At 32.9% G+C, this 16,521-nt stretch overlaps 2 protein-coding genes across 2 annotated transcripts; one reads left to right on the top strand and one right to left on the bottom strand.

Annotated features, from left to right (window-relative positions):
- Window positions 1-1,797: 1,797 nt before the first annotated feature.
- LOC108199765 (phosphoglycolate phosphatase 1A, chloroplastic) lies at window positions 1,798-8,929 on the bottom strand. The gene is made up of 11 exons (XM_017367730.2): window positions 8,475-8,929; window positions 7,643-7,710; window positions 7,337-7,429; window positions 7,171-7,242; window positions 5,710-5,781; window positions 3,720-3,779; window positions 3,494-3,546; window positions 3,266-3,363; window positions 2,432-2,531; window positions 2,159-2,262; window positions 1,798-2,070 (listed from the first exon to the last, which is right to left on the bottom strand). Exons 1-11 carry the CDS (start codon window positions 8,749-8,751, stop codon window positions 1,964-1,966), a joined length of 1,104 nt encoding a protein of 367 aa, XP_017223219.1. The 5' UTR covers window positions 8,752-8,929; the 3' UTR covers window positions 1,798-1,963.
- A 2,329-nt stretch (window positions 8,930-11,258) lies between these two features.
- On the top strand, window positions 11,259-15,231 carry LOC108197857 (uncharacterized). Its single transcript, XM_017365582.1, has 4 exons — window positions 11,259-11,355; window positions 12,351-12,562; window positions 14,612-14,774; window positions 14,881-15,231. Exons 1-4 carry the CDS (start codon window positions 11,316-11,318, stop codon window positions 14,991-14,993), a joined length of 528 nt encoding a protein of 175 aa, XP_017221071.1. The 5' UTR covers window positions 11,259-11,315; the 3' UTR covers window positions 14,994-15,231.
- Window positions 15,232-16,521: the final 1,290 nt, after the last annotated feature.

The raw sequence follows: 16,521 nt of genomic DNA, 5'->3' as shown, positions 1-16,521 counted from the left end.
TGCTAAAAATCACATTCTTTGTTACCCTTCTGTTCTTAGTCGCGAGACTTTTTCCCATGTTCAAAAATTCGCTATAAATTGATCGTATGTCGAAAATTTACTCCTGATACCAATCTGAAAAGCTTGAGATATATTCTTTCGTTATCAGTCATACCCATTTGTTTTTTTAATTTATCTAATTGTCTAAACTGACTTACAAAGATTCAGGGCTGTTTATACCTTTCTGCTGAGTTGTTCCGTGTTTAAAAATTTGTATTTCCCTCGTTATTTGTCATAAAATTGTGATCTTTACCAATTCTGAAACCTCGGAGAATGCTCTTTAAGTGTTTAGTTATAGTCTAATTGATATCAGTTTGTTTGCTTTGTGAAAATCTGCTTTGAATGTAAACTGCTCCTGAGTAAAATTCTGCTCTGTTACTTGAACTTCTAAAATTCATAACTAATTCGTTATCTGTCGGTTTATTATGAATATGGACATTTTGGAATCCTTGTTGAATGTACTTTAATTCTCCAGTTGACTATTTTCTCATATTCTGAAGCTATATTTGGTTAATATTAAGATTTGTAACAGCATGTATTGTTATTTGCTTTATTCGATAATTGAATTGTGTTTAGTTGTTAAAGTTTGAATTTTGTTAAGTCTTGTTATGTGCCTTGCTCTTGATTGTTTAAGGAGTACTACATGTTAATTATGTTTTGTTTATTAATTAAATGTATAGGCTTTGTTCGGGTTATTAATTTCGGATTTTAAGTGTCGACTTTGAGGTAAGTACTTTTTGACTTACTTTTATTTTCGAAAAGATATTTTGATTTCGCAAATTTCAGATTTTTGTTATAAGATATAAGAATTTTGTTTCGAAGCTTATAAGATATAAGATATGAGAATCTTTGAAGACCCAGTCTCTACGTTTCGAACCTGTTCGTAATTTACGCTATAGTTCCGGAACTAGCCTTAGATACCCTTAGTAGGCGCACAAGTGTGCAACTTTAGATACCTGCTAAGGGCGCGTGATTATTGAACTTTAGATCCCGGTCACTGGGTAAGTGTGGCAAAAGAATAAGAATAAGATCCCGGTCACTGGGAAAGTGTGACCGTAGAGCAAGACTGTGGTATTGATAAGATTTTTGTTTCTGATCTGTTTTAAATTATGTTTGCTTTTAAAATATAAACTGTGGGTTGGATTTGCTTTTACAAGTGTTTTTAAAATTATTATTGTTTTGAGGAGCAATGTTTTATAAAAACACCCACTGATTTCGAGATTAATTGTTGGTCAAATTGTTACTTGCTGAGCTGTGTAGCTCATCCCCTTTTACAGTTTTTCAGGTTTGATTTAAAAGCGAGTTGATGTGCATTGAAATTGGAGTTCGATGATATGAGATTTCGGATAAGTTTGACACGTGGATTTATAGATTTTAGCTGCGCCTTTGTAATAGTCATCTTTGTAATAGAATTTTAGATTAATAAATTCGTTGTAATTTAGTTTTGGATTTAGTTTTAATATTCCGAAAAGTCGGGATGTTACAAAAACGCTAAATGATCTGACGTTTTCTTTCCAAATTGAAAACGCTAAATTATCCGGTGTTAATAACTAGTATTTGGGACCATTTTTCACAACTCCGTCATTCTGAGCATTATTTCTAGATTTTGTGAGATTTCCCGGACATTTTTTTGGCGCAACAGCAGTTGCCGTTTAGTAACAGTATAGATAGAAGATATTTTAGGCTATAACACTTGTCCTCTTCTCTTTCAAGTTCTGTAACACCGAAAAAATGTGGTCATCGCAATGTGGCAGAAAGTACAGTAAGAAGAGCAGTTCTTTTCTATCAATTTGTCGACCATACATACACTTCAGAAAAACAACTCAGTTACATATGTGATATCTTATAACATTATGAATTCGTGATAATACTTGCATGATAAAGAATGGAGGAGGATTAAAATACACATCGACTCCTTGCGTACTCACACGGTGGCAGCTTTTAGAGATAGGAAGTCAGAAATCTTGCCGGTGTAAAAGTCTGGTTGAATGGAGTTGTTCGGATTTTCAAGCATAGACAAACTCGTAACACCTACATCATGATAATAGGAGATCTTTGTCAGAAAATGTAATATGTTGAAGCTTGAAATCATACAGACGAGTTTGCAAAAAACGGTCACCTGAGAGAACAAGAAGGGTTTTGCAACCACCATTCTGTCCGAAGAGAATATCTGTATCTAGTCTATCACCAACCATGCATATTTGGGATTTTGTGATTCCAAATCTGTTGTCATTCAAATACCATGCTATTCAGAATCGTATGTCATATCTTACACATCTATTCAATCACTTACGTTACTTGATTTTTGACAGAGAACCAGGCATAATTGTGGATTCTATACTGCAATAACGAACATGATCAATGAAATAGAAAAGGAAACATGCTAACATACTTGTCCGATACATAGTCCATCATAAAGGTTGATGGTTTCCCAACAACAAGCGGCTCCTGTTGGGTAGATCCACAAAGTGCACCAACCATAGAACCACCACCTGACGCATCAAACAGCAAAAGAAATTTTAGATATATAAATATGCTAGAAACAACTAATTCTATAAGATGAAATGATATATACAGGTAGATTGTTGGAAACTTTGATTTGAAATTGTAACTGAATAATTAAATAGGTTGACTGTGTTTTAGTATTGTTTGATTGTGTTGTAATGTGGTTCGATCGTAAAATATTTTTAATTGATTAGGTTATTTAGATGGCACTAATCATGCAAGTTTGTCTGAAATGAACTCAATAAGGAGTATTATAATTAATAAAATTATAAACATTTACCTAATAATATTATATCTTTTACTTTTTTTATGAAAAAACCAACATGATCTCAGAGCTTCAATGATCTTAAAGATCTGTGAGTGCAGGTGTGTGAGTGCATTGCCATGACTTCTGACCTAAGAGTTTCAAAGTTGTGGAGGATTGAATTGAGAGGGAGATGCAACCTCTTAAAAAACAATCCAACACTAAATCAGAATTTTGAAGATAGATCGAAAAAAGTACTCGAGGAACAAAATGGAGGGCCAAGAGGATCAGGATAATATATAATCTTTGTTCTTGTCCTAAAAAAAATACACAGATACTGATAATATTTAATGAGTACTGGCTTTTATTATATTACGGACTCGTGAAATTAGACAAACTTAGAAGAAAATAATTTTGACGCTTGTAGCAGAGATAAGTTAGTAAACACCATTAAACATTATCAAAAGAGAAATAGACCTGCCCACTCCTGTGCATCTGTGAGATGAGTGACAGCATCACGATTTGTAGCAATGAAAAGGCAACCTGGGTTTTCACGTATGCATAATGTACCATACCTACGATTTAATCGGCAAAAAAAAAAGTTATTCACCTCAAATTAAATAGATTAGTCAAATGATTAAGTTATTCATGATAGCTTAAAAAAATTTCTTTCACGGTAAAAATATGAATGGTGGGCGAACTTACTGGACTTTGTAATAGTTAAAATAACGATCAAATCCAACAACAACGGCCCCGACCTGTATAGGACAAAGAATTGGTTTGAGCAAGGGACCAGTGGGAACCACATAACTTCTGATACAAGCTGTAAATTTCTTTTACATGAGGAACATGTAATTAATTTTTCTTCGGGACAATTTGTAAATTCCAGATACACTTAAAATAGCAGCATGTACACAAAGAAATAACTGACATTTTCGTCATGCTCCATATAAAATCCAGGCTTAAGCTCTATCTTTTTTCCACCATCATCCTGCGAAACAGAAACCTGAAGCCTATAAGAGTTGCATTTTTGATTAAGGATAACTAGCAAATGCTAGATAGTGTGACATATAAAGTTCTGCAACATTTTATTTCAGACAAGATATGAAGATATTAGTAGTTACGAAAATATTTAATAATAAAAAACATATACATCACAAGAAAGTTTAAACACCAACACCAGAAATAAGCATCATTCAATGATGAAACCCAAAATGGGAGTTCATTTCAGATGCATCATTGTTATCCTTTTTTTAAATTTTAAAATCATATAAGTCGATTTATATAGTCATGTGAAGAATGTTTGCAAATGTTAGACCACTTTAGAAGTTTGTTCTGCAGCGTCTACTATGCTAACATGAAAAAATATTTGTATTTGAATTGCAATGGCCTAAAGATGAACACAGATTTTAAAGATAAAAAAAAAAATCACAATATACCTCCTTTATGTTCCTTTGGGATGACCTTAATATAATTTCTCAAGACAGAATATTGATCGTCTATCTATCTGAAATGCAGAATTGCCTTTTCTGGAACATGTGAACTTTTGAGAATTATGACTGAAACTTAGTTTAGCATGTAATCCTGTTGTACTTTACTATTACCCCCCCCCCCCCCCCCCCCCCCCCCAACCCCCACAACCATATATTCAAAGTCTTCTGCACTTTTTTGTTTAATTGTTGTAACATAGATTCCACGAAGAATTAAATCCAGCCTGTTTTTGGCAATTTGTAAATTTCAGATGACAAAATTAAAAAACTTTACAGCTTTTTTTATGTCTTTTGTTTACACGAGACGAGAACAATTTTCAACAGATTCCTCTATAATACAATTAAGTAAATGCAACTTATTTCTTTCTCTCACAGTACTATAGATTGAGAGGGCTTATGATAACATATTTAGTGACCAATTCTCCCAAAACCTCAAGGTGTTGGGAGGAGGGCTTACCAGGATCATATTATATTCTAACAGCGTCAGATTTCAAAACAATAATGGATCCATTATCTAAGAGCTCATTTTATTGTATCATGTGTTCAGCATTTCATGCTGAAGTTGAAATTTTGTTTACATCACTATTTATATCTGCTTTGTTTAGGTCACTTTGCTGAAAAGTCAATAGAATTTGTGGAGTTTAATAGGTGGTGAAGTCAGAAGTTAGAGACACATCATAATCCAAGCACCAAAAGCTTTTGAATTAACCAGTAACTTAAGACATAAATCTAATTTGGTACACTGTCTGCTAGTTTAGTTTGCAGTGCATGGATTTATACAATGAAACCACAAACACACATTATGCGTAATCAATATCAGTAAATTGTAACACCTATGTTACCCGGGCTCAGCTAAAAGTGTCCAACATGGATACATAAGAACGACTGAACTAGTAACAGGGGTACCACCTTAAATTATTTGGTAGCATATTTTAAACAATAATAACTTTGTACTTATGTACATTAAAATTCTTAAGATCGTAACAGAAGCTTTATAACCTCGAGTCTTTACTTCACCTTGAGTAGCCCATGTCGGACACTCGACACTTGGACATGAGTATGGACACTTAACACTTTATTTTGAGCCCAAAGCATGAAATATTTGCAAAATATTTCCGAATCTGAAAATTTGACACTTATTCAAGTTAGACACTTCTCGTGAAGTCCAGTGACTTAGTACAGAAGTAAATTAAGCATTTGTGCTAGCCACTGCAGATACACGCGTTCCCCCTATCCCACATACATATACGATAAGAATTCATAACAGATGACACGTAAAAAATTAACTGGACTCCGAGTTTATTTTCAATATGTTGGAAATCAGAGTCTGTCCATATCCTTACTATAAAGTTGACTGCTGTATTAGACAAATACACAATGTGAGATAAAAAATAAGTATGAATGTTGACCTAATGATGCCTTTATACATACCGGTCCCCCCAGATGCTGAAAGCCAGCAAGCTCAAGCTCCTTCAAAATGCCTTCCTCGCCAATCACATAAACCTTGAAAAAATGAAGCAGTCAATATAAGCCAGTTCTTTATTGATTAGTTGGATCAAATCAATATGTAGTCAAGCGAATACTACCAGAAAGATTCACAATACATTGCATATACAACATTTACATCAATGCCAGACCTATTAAGCAAGAAAAACAGAAACTCTTAAGACAACTCTTCATCACCATAGACATGGAAAAGTATGACAACTGAAGCCAAAAGTCGTAACAGTTTTCTTTTTTTATATGCACCTAGTTCATCAAAACAAAAAGATTCACCATATGTTGGTTTAACATGTACATGACCTAAGAGCAAGCAATACAGCATATTTGTGACAACAAGGCTGTGAATTTTTTTATATAATTGCACTAATAGAGCAGATAAAGGTTCATGCATTCTATATTATTGAACTAGAAAAGGCTGAGCAAGCTGATGCTTTATAAGATAGATTAGTCTGGTTACACCGAGTACAAAAAGGAATTATAGCGATAATAGTTTATTTAAGTACGAGTATTTGGAATATCTGGTGGTTAAGGTATGGTTCTAATTTGCATTTAAAAAATAAAGGCTCCCACCCAAAGCAGCAGTACAACACACATTGCTACAAGTTATCATATGGTAACTGTATTTCCTTTTGATAAAATGATAGGAAAAATAGCGAGTAGAGAATAAAAAAGAAAAATGACTATTGAGTGTCTGCAGATAAGTCTGCATATGATCTATATTTGAAGAAATTTCCATACTAGACTAGCGGTATAGCATTCTGATGGTTGAGCACATGGAGTACGGAATGTGACTTAGACAATACTCTATTTACAAATATTTAATTGAAATTATATTAATTGTAAGAAGAACTAGTTCAAACATAATTACTAATTTGGAGTGTTATAAGATTATAATGTTATGAAGATTGGACACAAGATGCTGCTATAATTTAGTCTTTTAGTTTTTAAACTTGTGAGATTTAAGATAAATTTGCCAGTCCGACCAACACTCTTAACCCAACCAATCAAACTAGAATTTTGGTTCGAATTTACTAATCTAAAGTTGTAGTTTGATTTGTAATTAAAAATAATAAATTCCAGTCGATTCGTTCTGAATTTTGTTATATCTGTTTGAATTGTGAAGCATGCTATTCTTTTAAGTAGAATTGGTAGATACTAGGCATATGGATATAACAATATACATTCGGGAATTAATGTATCTTGTATATTAATAAAATATTTTGCAAAGGATTTGAAGAGAAAATAAGAAGAATCGGACCAAGGAGCATACACCTTGAAATAATCGGGAAAAAAAAAAAGAGAACACAAGTGATCATGTCTAATACTGCGACGTGAATTCATCATTTACTCATCCAAATTGAAAGACACGCGAGATCCTTAGGTGCATACCTTTTTATCTTTCGGAAAATTGATTGAAGTCAAGTAGGCAGCAGCTGCAAAAGATGATGCAAAAATCTCCTCCTAGAAAAGTGCTTAGCTAGTTAGCAGACTTGTTACACATGTTGCGTGTTATATGAAAAGTGTCGAAAAATTGTCGGAGTAGAATATAATCAACCTCATTGACAGAAAGACCCAGAGTCTCAAATTTTTTCCCGTACTGTTTCCTAGACTTTGTTGAATTGTTCGTTACAAATACTAATCGTTTACCCTGGAGGAAAGAAAAATGAGATGTAAAGAGTGGTGATCACAAGTTGCCATGTATACATAAACCTTTACATCACACAGGTCATTTATACAGTTTAAAGTAAAAAAAACGAAGTAAAGAAATATACAGAAAGATATAACATAATTAAAATGTATAGATAAGTAATGTTATTTGTCGTTATTTATGTTGGCATGTATTGAGATCACAAAGACAGACCTTTGCCCGAAGCATATCAAGAGTTTCTGGGACTCCATCAATCAGTGAATCCCCTTTCCATATGACGCCTGTGAAGGAGTTTCAAGCAATGATAAGTTCTTTCGAGTAACATAAATGATATACCCAAACCACACCCCTCCATCCAAATTCAAACAGAAATTGACATCTCGTTTTTGGTAATTGTAGCAATAAGTTCTTTTTAGCACAATGGACTTAATGTACTACATATAGGTTTAAGCATTCATAGCCTTAACACTGTTTTCATACTGATTTCCAATAAATTGCTCCGTACAGTCCTCCCAAAAGACATTGTAATCATATGCAGAGCACCTATACAACTTTGATTGGTAATATACACATACCATATAACGAAAGCAATATCATCATGATCATTAGATTGGTATTTGATTAACTTGTAATATCAAAGTCTGACATATAGTATCATAAAATACGTCGAGTGACAACTGCCCTCCTTAGTTTTTCACGATATATGGCTGCCACAGCTCACAGCAACCCACATAACATAAATGTAGTCCCGCCCCAGACCTTCCAGTAATCCATCACAATTCGAGTGCCTTACACTTGGGTGTGGCATTCATACCAAATTACCAAAAATCTGAAGTCAAAGGACAATCAGACAAGATGTGAACTCAAAATAACTTGTCTTAAACCACTTGAAACTACACAATCCTTATAACAGCTTGACAAAATACATCTACTAGAGGAGATAACAAAGAAAATAGGAAACTGACTAGCTCCAAATGACATGATCAACTGATATGTGGCCTAAAATTTATACAAAAACACAAAGAGAAGTAGTAAAAATATATACCATCGCAATCAAAAATAAAAGTCTCTACAGAGTCAATCAACTCATCAGCATTCTGCAGAGGATTTGCAGAAGCACGAGTAACAAAAGCAGAAGATGACCCATTATCCATTTTGAGTATATTACTAGAATAATTGTTTCCCCATGTATGAGTTAAAGAATTGGAGTGTGTTAAAGGGTTGGATTGTAGAGACAGCTTCCCCTGAAATTTAGGAGTTTTGGGTTGTGGGTTGAAGAGATATGCTGATACAGAGACCACTGCGGCAGCTTTGCTCAGCATTTTGTGTATTTAATGATTCTGTTTTTCATTTTTTTCTCTTTTTTAAGGGATCGAACTGCTTTTATTTTATCCACATTTGAGTGGACGTCAAGGGCACCTTCATTTCAGTGGCAGAGAACCAACTCCATCATTTATAGGAAACTGAGGACTTGGTGGACCCTGTCTGACAGTCTGACCCAACAACTCAGTTGTAACCGGAAAGGAGAAAAAAATGAAAGGATTGATCAAGAATTTTTTTACTTCGTTTGGTATGATACGGAAACGGAACGAAAATTATTTGATTGATTTTATGTAAAATAATTTAATGATAATTTTACAATCATATTTTAATTAAAACAATAAATAAAAAGTGAAAAAATGATTATGAATTTTATAATAAAAATCATATTATTTACAAAACTTTCTTTTATTTGGTTTTACACATAGGAAGAATAAAAATCATATTCTAATTACAAATCTTTCTTCTATTTGATTTTAACAAAATCTTCTTCTATTATATAAATTATAAAAAGAACATGGATTTTCTCATAAATACCCAAACTTAAAAAGATTTTTGCAAAGATACTATAATTTTTTGAGAAAAATTATATAAATACAATCTCCCAGCTGAAAAATAGCAAAAAAACAATTTTTCTCAAACATTTTGCAAAAATACAGTGCAATTGACAGCAACCTCACATCAAAAATCTGTTGAAAGTTACATTTAATTAAATAATAAATTACAACTGATTTCAAAAATGGAAAAATGAGTGATTTTCGAGCCAATACTAATATCACGAAAACAATACGAAAATCAATTAAAAACAACTATAAATCAATTAAAAGCATCCATTTTTATCCCATGTCTATACTCTTCATAAGATCAAATTTATCAACACCATCTGTCATCAATGTGTTCATTAGGCGGTTATTATATTCTACGTCTACATAGATAGGCTTTGGAGGGGGTGGAAATGGATGAAAAGTTAGGAGATCGAGGCGAAATTTGTAATGGTGAACGAGGAAGGTGGAGATGTGAGTTGAAAATGGAGGTAGGTGTTTAAGAGTGAGAGCTGGTAAAGGTGGTTGACGGAGGTGGAAGAGTTGACAGGGGATGGTGGTGAAAGTCGTTGCAGCTCGAAGGAGAAAAAGAAATAGGGTGATGTTAAAACGGAGAAGAGAAAGTCGTTAGGATTATATAGTGTAATATATTCACACTTATTTTCAGAAGATAGTAAAATTATAAAAAAAAAAACTTACAAGAAATAATATATTTGCTAAAACTTTTTCTAATTGATTTAGATCATCAAAAATAAAAATATTTTTTCATATTCAAATATTATACAAATATATCTTTATTTTTATGAATATATTCGTCTATCAAATAATAATATCTGACAATTCATATTTATACTATGATATTTTAAACATATGAAAAATAAAAATAATATTCTAATCCGAAGACTTGGTCGCATTTGAATTTTACAAAACTTGCTTCTATTATTTTATAAAGCCTACCTCTATTGTATTTAGAATATAATAAAAATAATGAATAATGAATATATTTTATTTGCAAAATCTACTTCTATTCAGTGTTACAGAAATCGGGAATCGGACCTAATCGGTTGAGCTACCGATTCAAGTATTAATCGGAAGGATTAATCGGAGTAAAAAATCGGATTTATTTTAATATAAAAATATTATTTAATACTTAATTATTATTATATTAGCTATTTAGTAACTAATATATTTGCTATATTCATAAATTCTATAATTATTCATATTTAAAGTAATATAGTATTTTAATTTTAATAATTTATCATATATACTTCGATTAAGAAATATATATAAGGATTAATCGGATTTCAAAAATCGAATCGGTGGCCGACCTTGCAGGGGATTAATCGGTTGAATCGAGGATTTTTAGAACACTGCTTCTATTTGATATAAAATATTAATATATAAATTTTTATATTTATACATTATACGTAAGAGTTAAATAAATATTTATTACTTTTATATTATAATATCGATCGTTTATTAAATAATAAGATCCGACTGTTCTTATTTAATACTAACAAAGGGAAAGGGAAACAACCAGTTTCATTCCCTTTGTTGCTGTTTGTTTGATAAAATCTGTCATTCCCTTTCCCTTTTTTTAGTTTAAAGTTTACCCCAAATGCCTCATAGTCCATTCCCCACTCCCCATCAGGTATTTCTTTTCCCTTTCCTGAATTTCTTTTTTATTTTCATTTATAATTTGTTTTAGAAATCATTAATATTAAAAAGTAATATGTGAAATATTTTTGAAGATCAAAAAATAAATTTTAATTTAGTTTTTACATATTAAAAATTATTTTAATATAATTTATAAGTAATGATATTTATAAAATTAATGAAATTTTTAAACAATAAAATATATCGAATTATAAACATAAATATATTTGACTCTTGAGACCTTTTTGAATTTTAAAAAAAATCAAATATAAAAAAAATCATATAATTTTTCATTCCGTTTCCGGCCCCGATATAAGTGGTAAACTCATTTCACACACACACAGTTGGCTAGTCACCTGGAAATCACCATGTCCGGAAACCAAGCTCGGAGTCGCACTGTTTACATCGGTAATTTCACTCTGCCCTCTTTTGATTCATTCGCCCACTCAGTTTTGTTTGGTTGATTTATAATTGACTCTTACTTCGAATTGTAGACACAGTTTAGTGATTTCAAGATTGTTAATGGTGTTAAATCTGATGTTTTAGAATGGTTTTGCAAAACTTAGTATGTTTGTGCCCGAGTAAAAGAAGATGTTGATGAGGGTTTCTTTTGTTAACCGGCAATTAAGTGAATTTAAATACGTATTCACATTCGTCTTCTCTGCGCAATGGTAGAGAAGGAGGGGGTTGTGCCGGCCTAGGCTTCAGGCGCGGTCGTTTGTGTCCCATTCCCCGACATTTTATTACTAACAAAAAAGGAATGTACATTAGTTGACAATTCCCGGTGTTAGTTTTTCATTTTGGTGCCTAATACGATAAGATGCACACTAAATTTGTCTGAGGCTCCTAGCTTAACTAATAGTAAATTTGTTAGATTATCTCATTAAAGGAAAACAAATTAAAATACCTATGTCTTTCTAGTTGTATTAGGAGTAAGAGTGAAGCTAGGGAAACCTAAACTCGAATGTAATTGTCATTCCCTTTATGATGGAATGTGTATATGGAAGCCGTCTCTCTTAAGTGTCTCAGTTTATCTCTATTAATTGATTGATTTTGTTTGTTCCTCTTTAGATTATTTATCTTATATTTCCTTTTTTGTGATTTTTGATTAAATCTATCTTTTACCTTCCCTAGCTTCTTTGAAATTTCCTTAATCTCACCTTTAGAGCTTGACAATTATGTGGATAATTGAGAGTACGTGAACTTTACTGGATTTAAATATCTGTAGTTCATTTCTGCTTGGTCATAGAGTATACAATCCATGTTTGCTCGACTACAATCACAATATATCTTCCTTTGAATATATGTATTTTGTATGAAGAATTAGAGCATACAGGGTGCTACATCTCATAGCTGCAATATAATATCTTCTCTTAACTGCCTTTTATATACCTTACGTGCAGGGAACTTGGATGAGAGGGTGACAGACAGGGTTCTGTATGATATTCTGATTCAAGCTGGGCGTGTTGTTGATCTGATTATCCCTAAGGACAGGGAAACGGATAGGCCAAAAGGTTTTGCCTTTGCTGAATATGAAAGTGAGGAGATTGCTGACTATGCTATCAGGCTGTTCTCTGGTCTTGTCACTCTCTACAACCGTACTCTAAGATTTGGGGTAACCTTCGTCACACTTGATTAATTGATGTTCGGCAACTAGTTTTTATCATAATGGGGTTAGAAATAGAAGTTGGAAAATGAGTATTAATGCATGTTGAATATAAAATCTATATTTGATATATGCACCAAAATCGATAACATATGAGAATATGAAGGATACAATATTTCCTTCTGTTAGGAACCGGAATATACTGATAAAATAGAAGTACTTTATAGTTATATTAGCCTAAAAAGAGTACAGGACTTTGACTAAAATCAGATTATTGGCACTCTTGAAAACACAACCGTAGGTGGTATTCAAGAGACCACCCACTCTCCACACACACAGTTCGATCTAATTTCTTCCTGCCCCAAACCCTACACATACAAGTATGTTCCTTACTTATAAGCCCCGACCTCTAGTCCTCTATTTATTTCTATTTATTTTGGAATTTGCTGGCAGCCCTCTAATCTTTTTGCTATAATAGGCTCCCCGAAAGTGTTGTTGAACAATCAAGTTATTAATTACAACCACTCACATGCGAAATCGTAGAAAATTATCTGGTGCTAAGGGGTGTATTCAATTCGGTTTTTAATGGATTAATAATTTTTTTTTGAATTTTAATGGATTGTACCTGATTTTGGTTTTATGGTTTTATGCGGAGTCTAGCAGAGTTGAGGTTAAAATATCATAGTTAAGAATACCCCAATATTCTAATGCATTTCTTAAAATCTGAATTGAATACATCTAGATTTCATGTACAAAAAATATCCTTAAGAATCCGAATTGAATACACCCCCACAAGTCTCTAGCGGAGAAATACTCCTAGGAGTTAAGTTCTTCTTGTCCTTTGTGTAATTGAGATTCTCTCTTGAGGAGAGTTGGAAAGTAGTTTTAAACCCTAAATTTTGACAATAGATAAAAAATTTCTCAACCCGCTGGAAGAATAAAAGTCATCTCCCCTCTACTGGAGGGATATTGAAATCTTCTCCTAAAGGAAACATTATTTAAGAAACATTCTTCTCGAAGTGTTGTGTTGAGCCGGTGGTTATATGATTGGGATGCGTTTGCACTTCAACAGTAGTTCTTATAACACTGCAGTAAGCAAACTCACCTAAACTAAGGCTACCCTCTCTCTTGATGTCTGGAACTGCTGTTTATATTTTTCAGTGGACCCATATTGTTTAGATTGACCACAGCATCCATCACCCTAAGTGAATGTTATAATTTGATAATATGGGAAATTTCAAGATGTCACTTCTCTTTCTCTTGGTTCTTTGAATTGGATTTTTGTTTGTTGAAAGAAGGTATTGAGCCTTTCCTTTATGTTCTAGTCATTTTCCCACAACTATTGGTTGTGCTACCAATTCATCAAGTGCCTGAGTCAAGGATCTCAATATGGGCTGCTGGACTGTAAATTCTTTTGTGTTTCCTTTGTTAATATTCCCAGCCTGCTGGAAAGGCCTATGTTTCAGCGTAAAAGAGATGTCCTTGACCAAGTCTCTAACTAGGATATACCTTTTAGCGTGAAGATCTGCTTGTCCAAAACTCCAAATTTTATTCATAATAGATCTTCTTTCCTAAAGGAGAGATAGAAAAATAAGGATAAAATCAGTAAATACAAGGAATGATTAAAGCTTCTAACCCTTGGCAAGAAGAATGGAAGTCAAATCTCTTCTAAAACGCAATATTGAAACTGCATCTAAAAAGGTAAACAATATTCGATGAATCTATTACATCATAATATATCTTAATCAATCCATATAACCAACTTCACCAAATTCTTGCATTCTTCCAAGGGCTGCATTCTTATAAATGTTTATTTATTGAATACATCTCTAACTGTCTTGGTGCCACTGTGTTGGACAATTCGATCATTATATGGAAGCTAGGGCGTTAACTTGCTTTTAGGATACTCGTCTTGTTGGATTCTGTTTATTGCTTATGATCTGGAAGTGGCTAGAACTCTTGTTTACGTTGTAGAATACACTGTAGCAACTTTGACATTGACTGGCCTAGTTTCTTATACTTTTTTATGTATATTGACTCGTGTATTTATAAATACAGTTCTCTGGGCAAGACAAGTCCTCGTCAAGCACATCCACAGTAAGGCCGACTTTCAATGCAAGATCTCAACCTGTACCCTGTAATGATATGGGGTTATCTCCTCACTCAATGAGATCACCACCACCATTTAATTCGTCAGCACAACAGGCAAATTATGCACAAGGTGATGCAGTTTTCTTGTATTTTGATTTGTTTATTATTGTTTCTCTTGGAAGCCTTGGGTTTTCGTGGATTCATTTGCTTAACTTTTCCTTTTCTTTCAATGCCAGCTCCATTAAACCAATCTAGTGCATATCAATCATCACGTTATCAAGGCAGTGGATATAACAACAGGGGAAGAGTTTTTGGGGCAGCATTGGATACTATCACCCGCTCTAGATAGCTTTAGTGATACAAGCAATCGGTATAATTAAGCTTTGAACTGATGTCTTGGAGAATCTGTCAAGGACAGTCTCTAGTAGTTGTATTGCTCAAGCTAGATATTTAGTTGGGCACTGTACTATGGGAAGTCATGCTTCCTAGCTCATCACAATCTTTGTATTGTGTGAAATAGTCATTTCTAACTGTTTTTACCTGGAGTTGCATTGTGCTTTGAGCTATAAATTTATTGGTTTTAGACATTTTTAGTGTTTGGTTCATCTTTGTAGCCTAATAGTAATAAATAAGTACTCCCTCTATTTTGAAATATAAGTTGTTGGACTTTTTGACACACACTTCTAAGTCTTTTGATCGCATAGTTAAAATCATTATTTTTTTAAAAAAAATTTCTGAATAAAAATATACGATGAATTTTATAATTTAAAAAAACAAAATTTTAAAAATAATTATTATAACTATGCGTTCAAACGATTTAGAAATGTGTGTCAAAAAGTCAAGTGACTTATATTTCAAAACGGAGGGAGTATCCGTCTAATTCACTAGCATGTCTGTCTCAAGTCCAGTAAGCCACTCTTCCAGTATAAACACTAGCATGTCTGTCTCAAGTCCAGGAAGCCACTCTTTCAGTATAAATTGACAGGTGGCAGTACTTGAGAGTGAAGTGTGTAACTTGCATTTCTTCTTTTCGTAAGCATGAATCCCTGTTAGAAGCAGAGCAGTGAATAAATTTGTTTTTAAATTTTAATACGGCTCCCGGTCTTTCAAGGTAACATGTACCTGTTTGATACGCGGACATTCAGTGATGGGCTTTCATATTTGCACTACAAAATCTGATGTCGAAATATTTTATAGATACAGCTTTTTTGAAATGATTGATCAAGGCTGAACTATAGGGTTATGGGCTTGTGGTTGTTTGAAGAGATAAATATATTATTTTTTAAATTATAATCTTATGGGATTGGATTCATTTATTTTTGTGAGATTATAATATATTTTCTGAGGGTTTTAGAATTATTTATTTATACTTAGAAATTAATTATTGACGGTTAGAGTCTAGGTTTGAGGGTTTAAAGCCTCTAGCCCTAAACCCTAGAGTCCAAACTCTAATTAATTTATGGCTTTAGGACCGTGAGATCCTAACTCCTAAAGTCGAGGAACGAGTTTAGTAAGATAATAACTGGAACGTAAATTAACGGGTAATTAATATTTTAGGGTCATATTTGGGTTTTAGAATGATTTATTTATGCTTAAAAAATAAATTGGCTGACGGTTAGAGTTTAGGACCTTCAGACCCTAAACCCTCAAGACCCTAAAACTAAGAAACTAGTTTAATATTTATGGAATAATAAAAAACGCCACATAATGCAGCATTTTACCTAAAAATGCTACATAAATACAGTGTTAATATTTTCATTTTGGTTTAAGACGCTACACGATGTAGCTTTTGTCCTCGAATACAAAACACTTCAATGAATGATAGTAAGAACCTTTTTATCTGGATAAATCGTCACTAAATAATAGTAAAGACCATT

Source organism: Daucus carota, chromosome 8, assembly GCF_001625215.2.
Source record: "Daucus carota subsp. sativus chromosome 8, DH1 v3.0, whole genome shotgun sequence".
Classification (NCBI taxonomy): domain Eukaryota; kingdom Viridiplantae; phylum Streptophyta; class Magnoliopsida; order Apiales; family Apiaceae; genus Daucus; species Daucus carota.
The sequence above is the reverse complement of the archived record's forward strand: the minus strand, read 5'-3'. Positions and strand labels throughout refer to the sequence as shown.

Coding starts and splice junctions, on each gene's coding strand:
- LOC108197857 (XM_017365582.1), top strand. CDS start 11,316: ATGTCCGGAAACCAAGCTCGGAGTCGCACTGTTTACATCG. Junction 12,563..14,611: donor ACCGTACTCTAAGATTTGGG/GTAACCTTCGTC, acceptor TTATAAATACAG/TTCTCTGGGCAAGACAAGTC. Junction 14,775..14,880: donor ACAGGCAAATTATGCACAAG/GTGATGCAGTTT, acceptor TTTCAATGCCAG/CTCCATTAAACCAATCTAGT.
- LOC108199765 (XM_017367730.2), bottom strand. CDS start 8,751: ATGCTGAGCAAAGCTGCCGCAGTGGTCTCTGTATCAGCATATCTCTTC. Junction 5,782..7,170: donor ATTTTCCGAAAGATAAAAAG/GTATGCACCTAA, acceptor CATTTTTTCAAG/GTTTATGTGATTGGCGAGGA. Junction 3,547..3,719: donor ATATGGAGCATGACGAAAAT/GTCAGTTATTTC, acceptor TGTCCTATACAG/GTCGGGGCCGTTGTTGTTGG.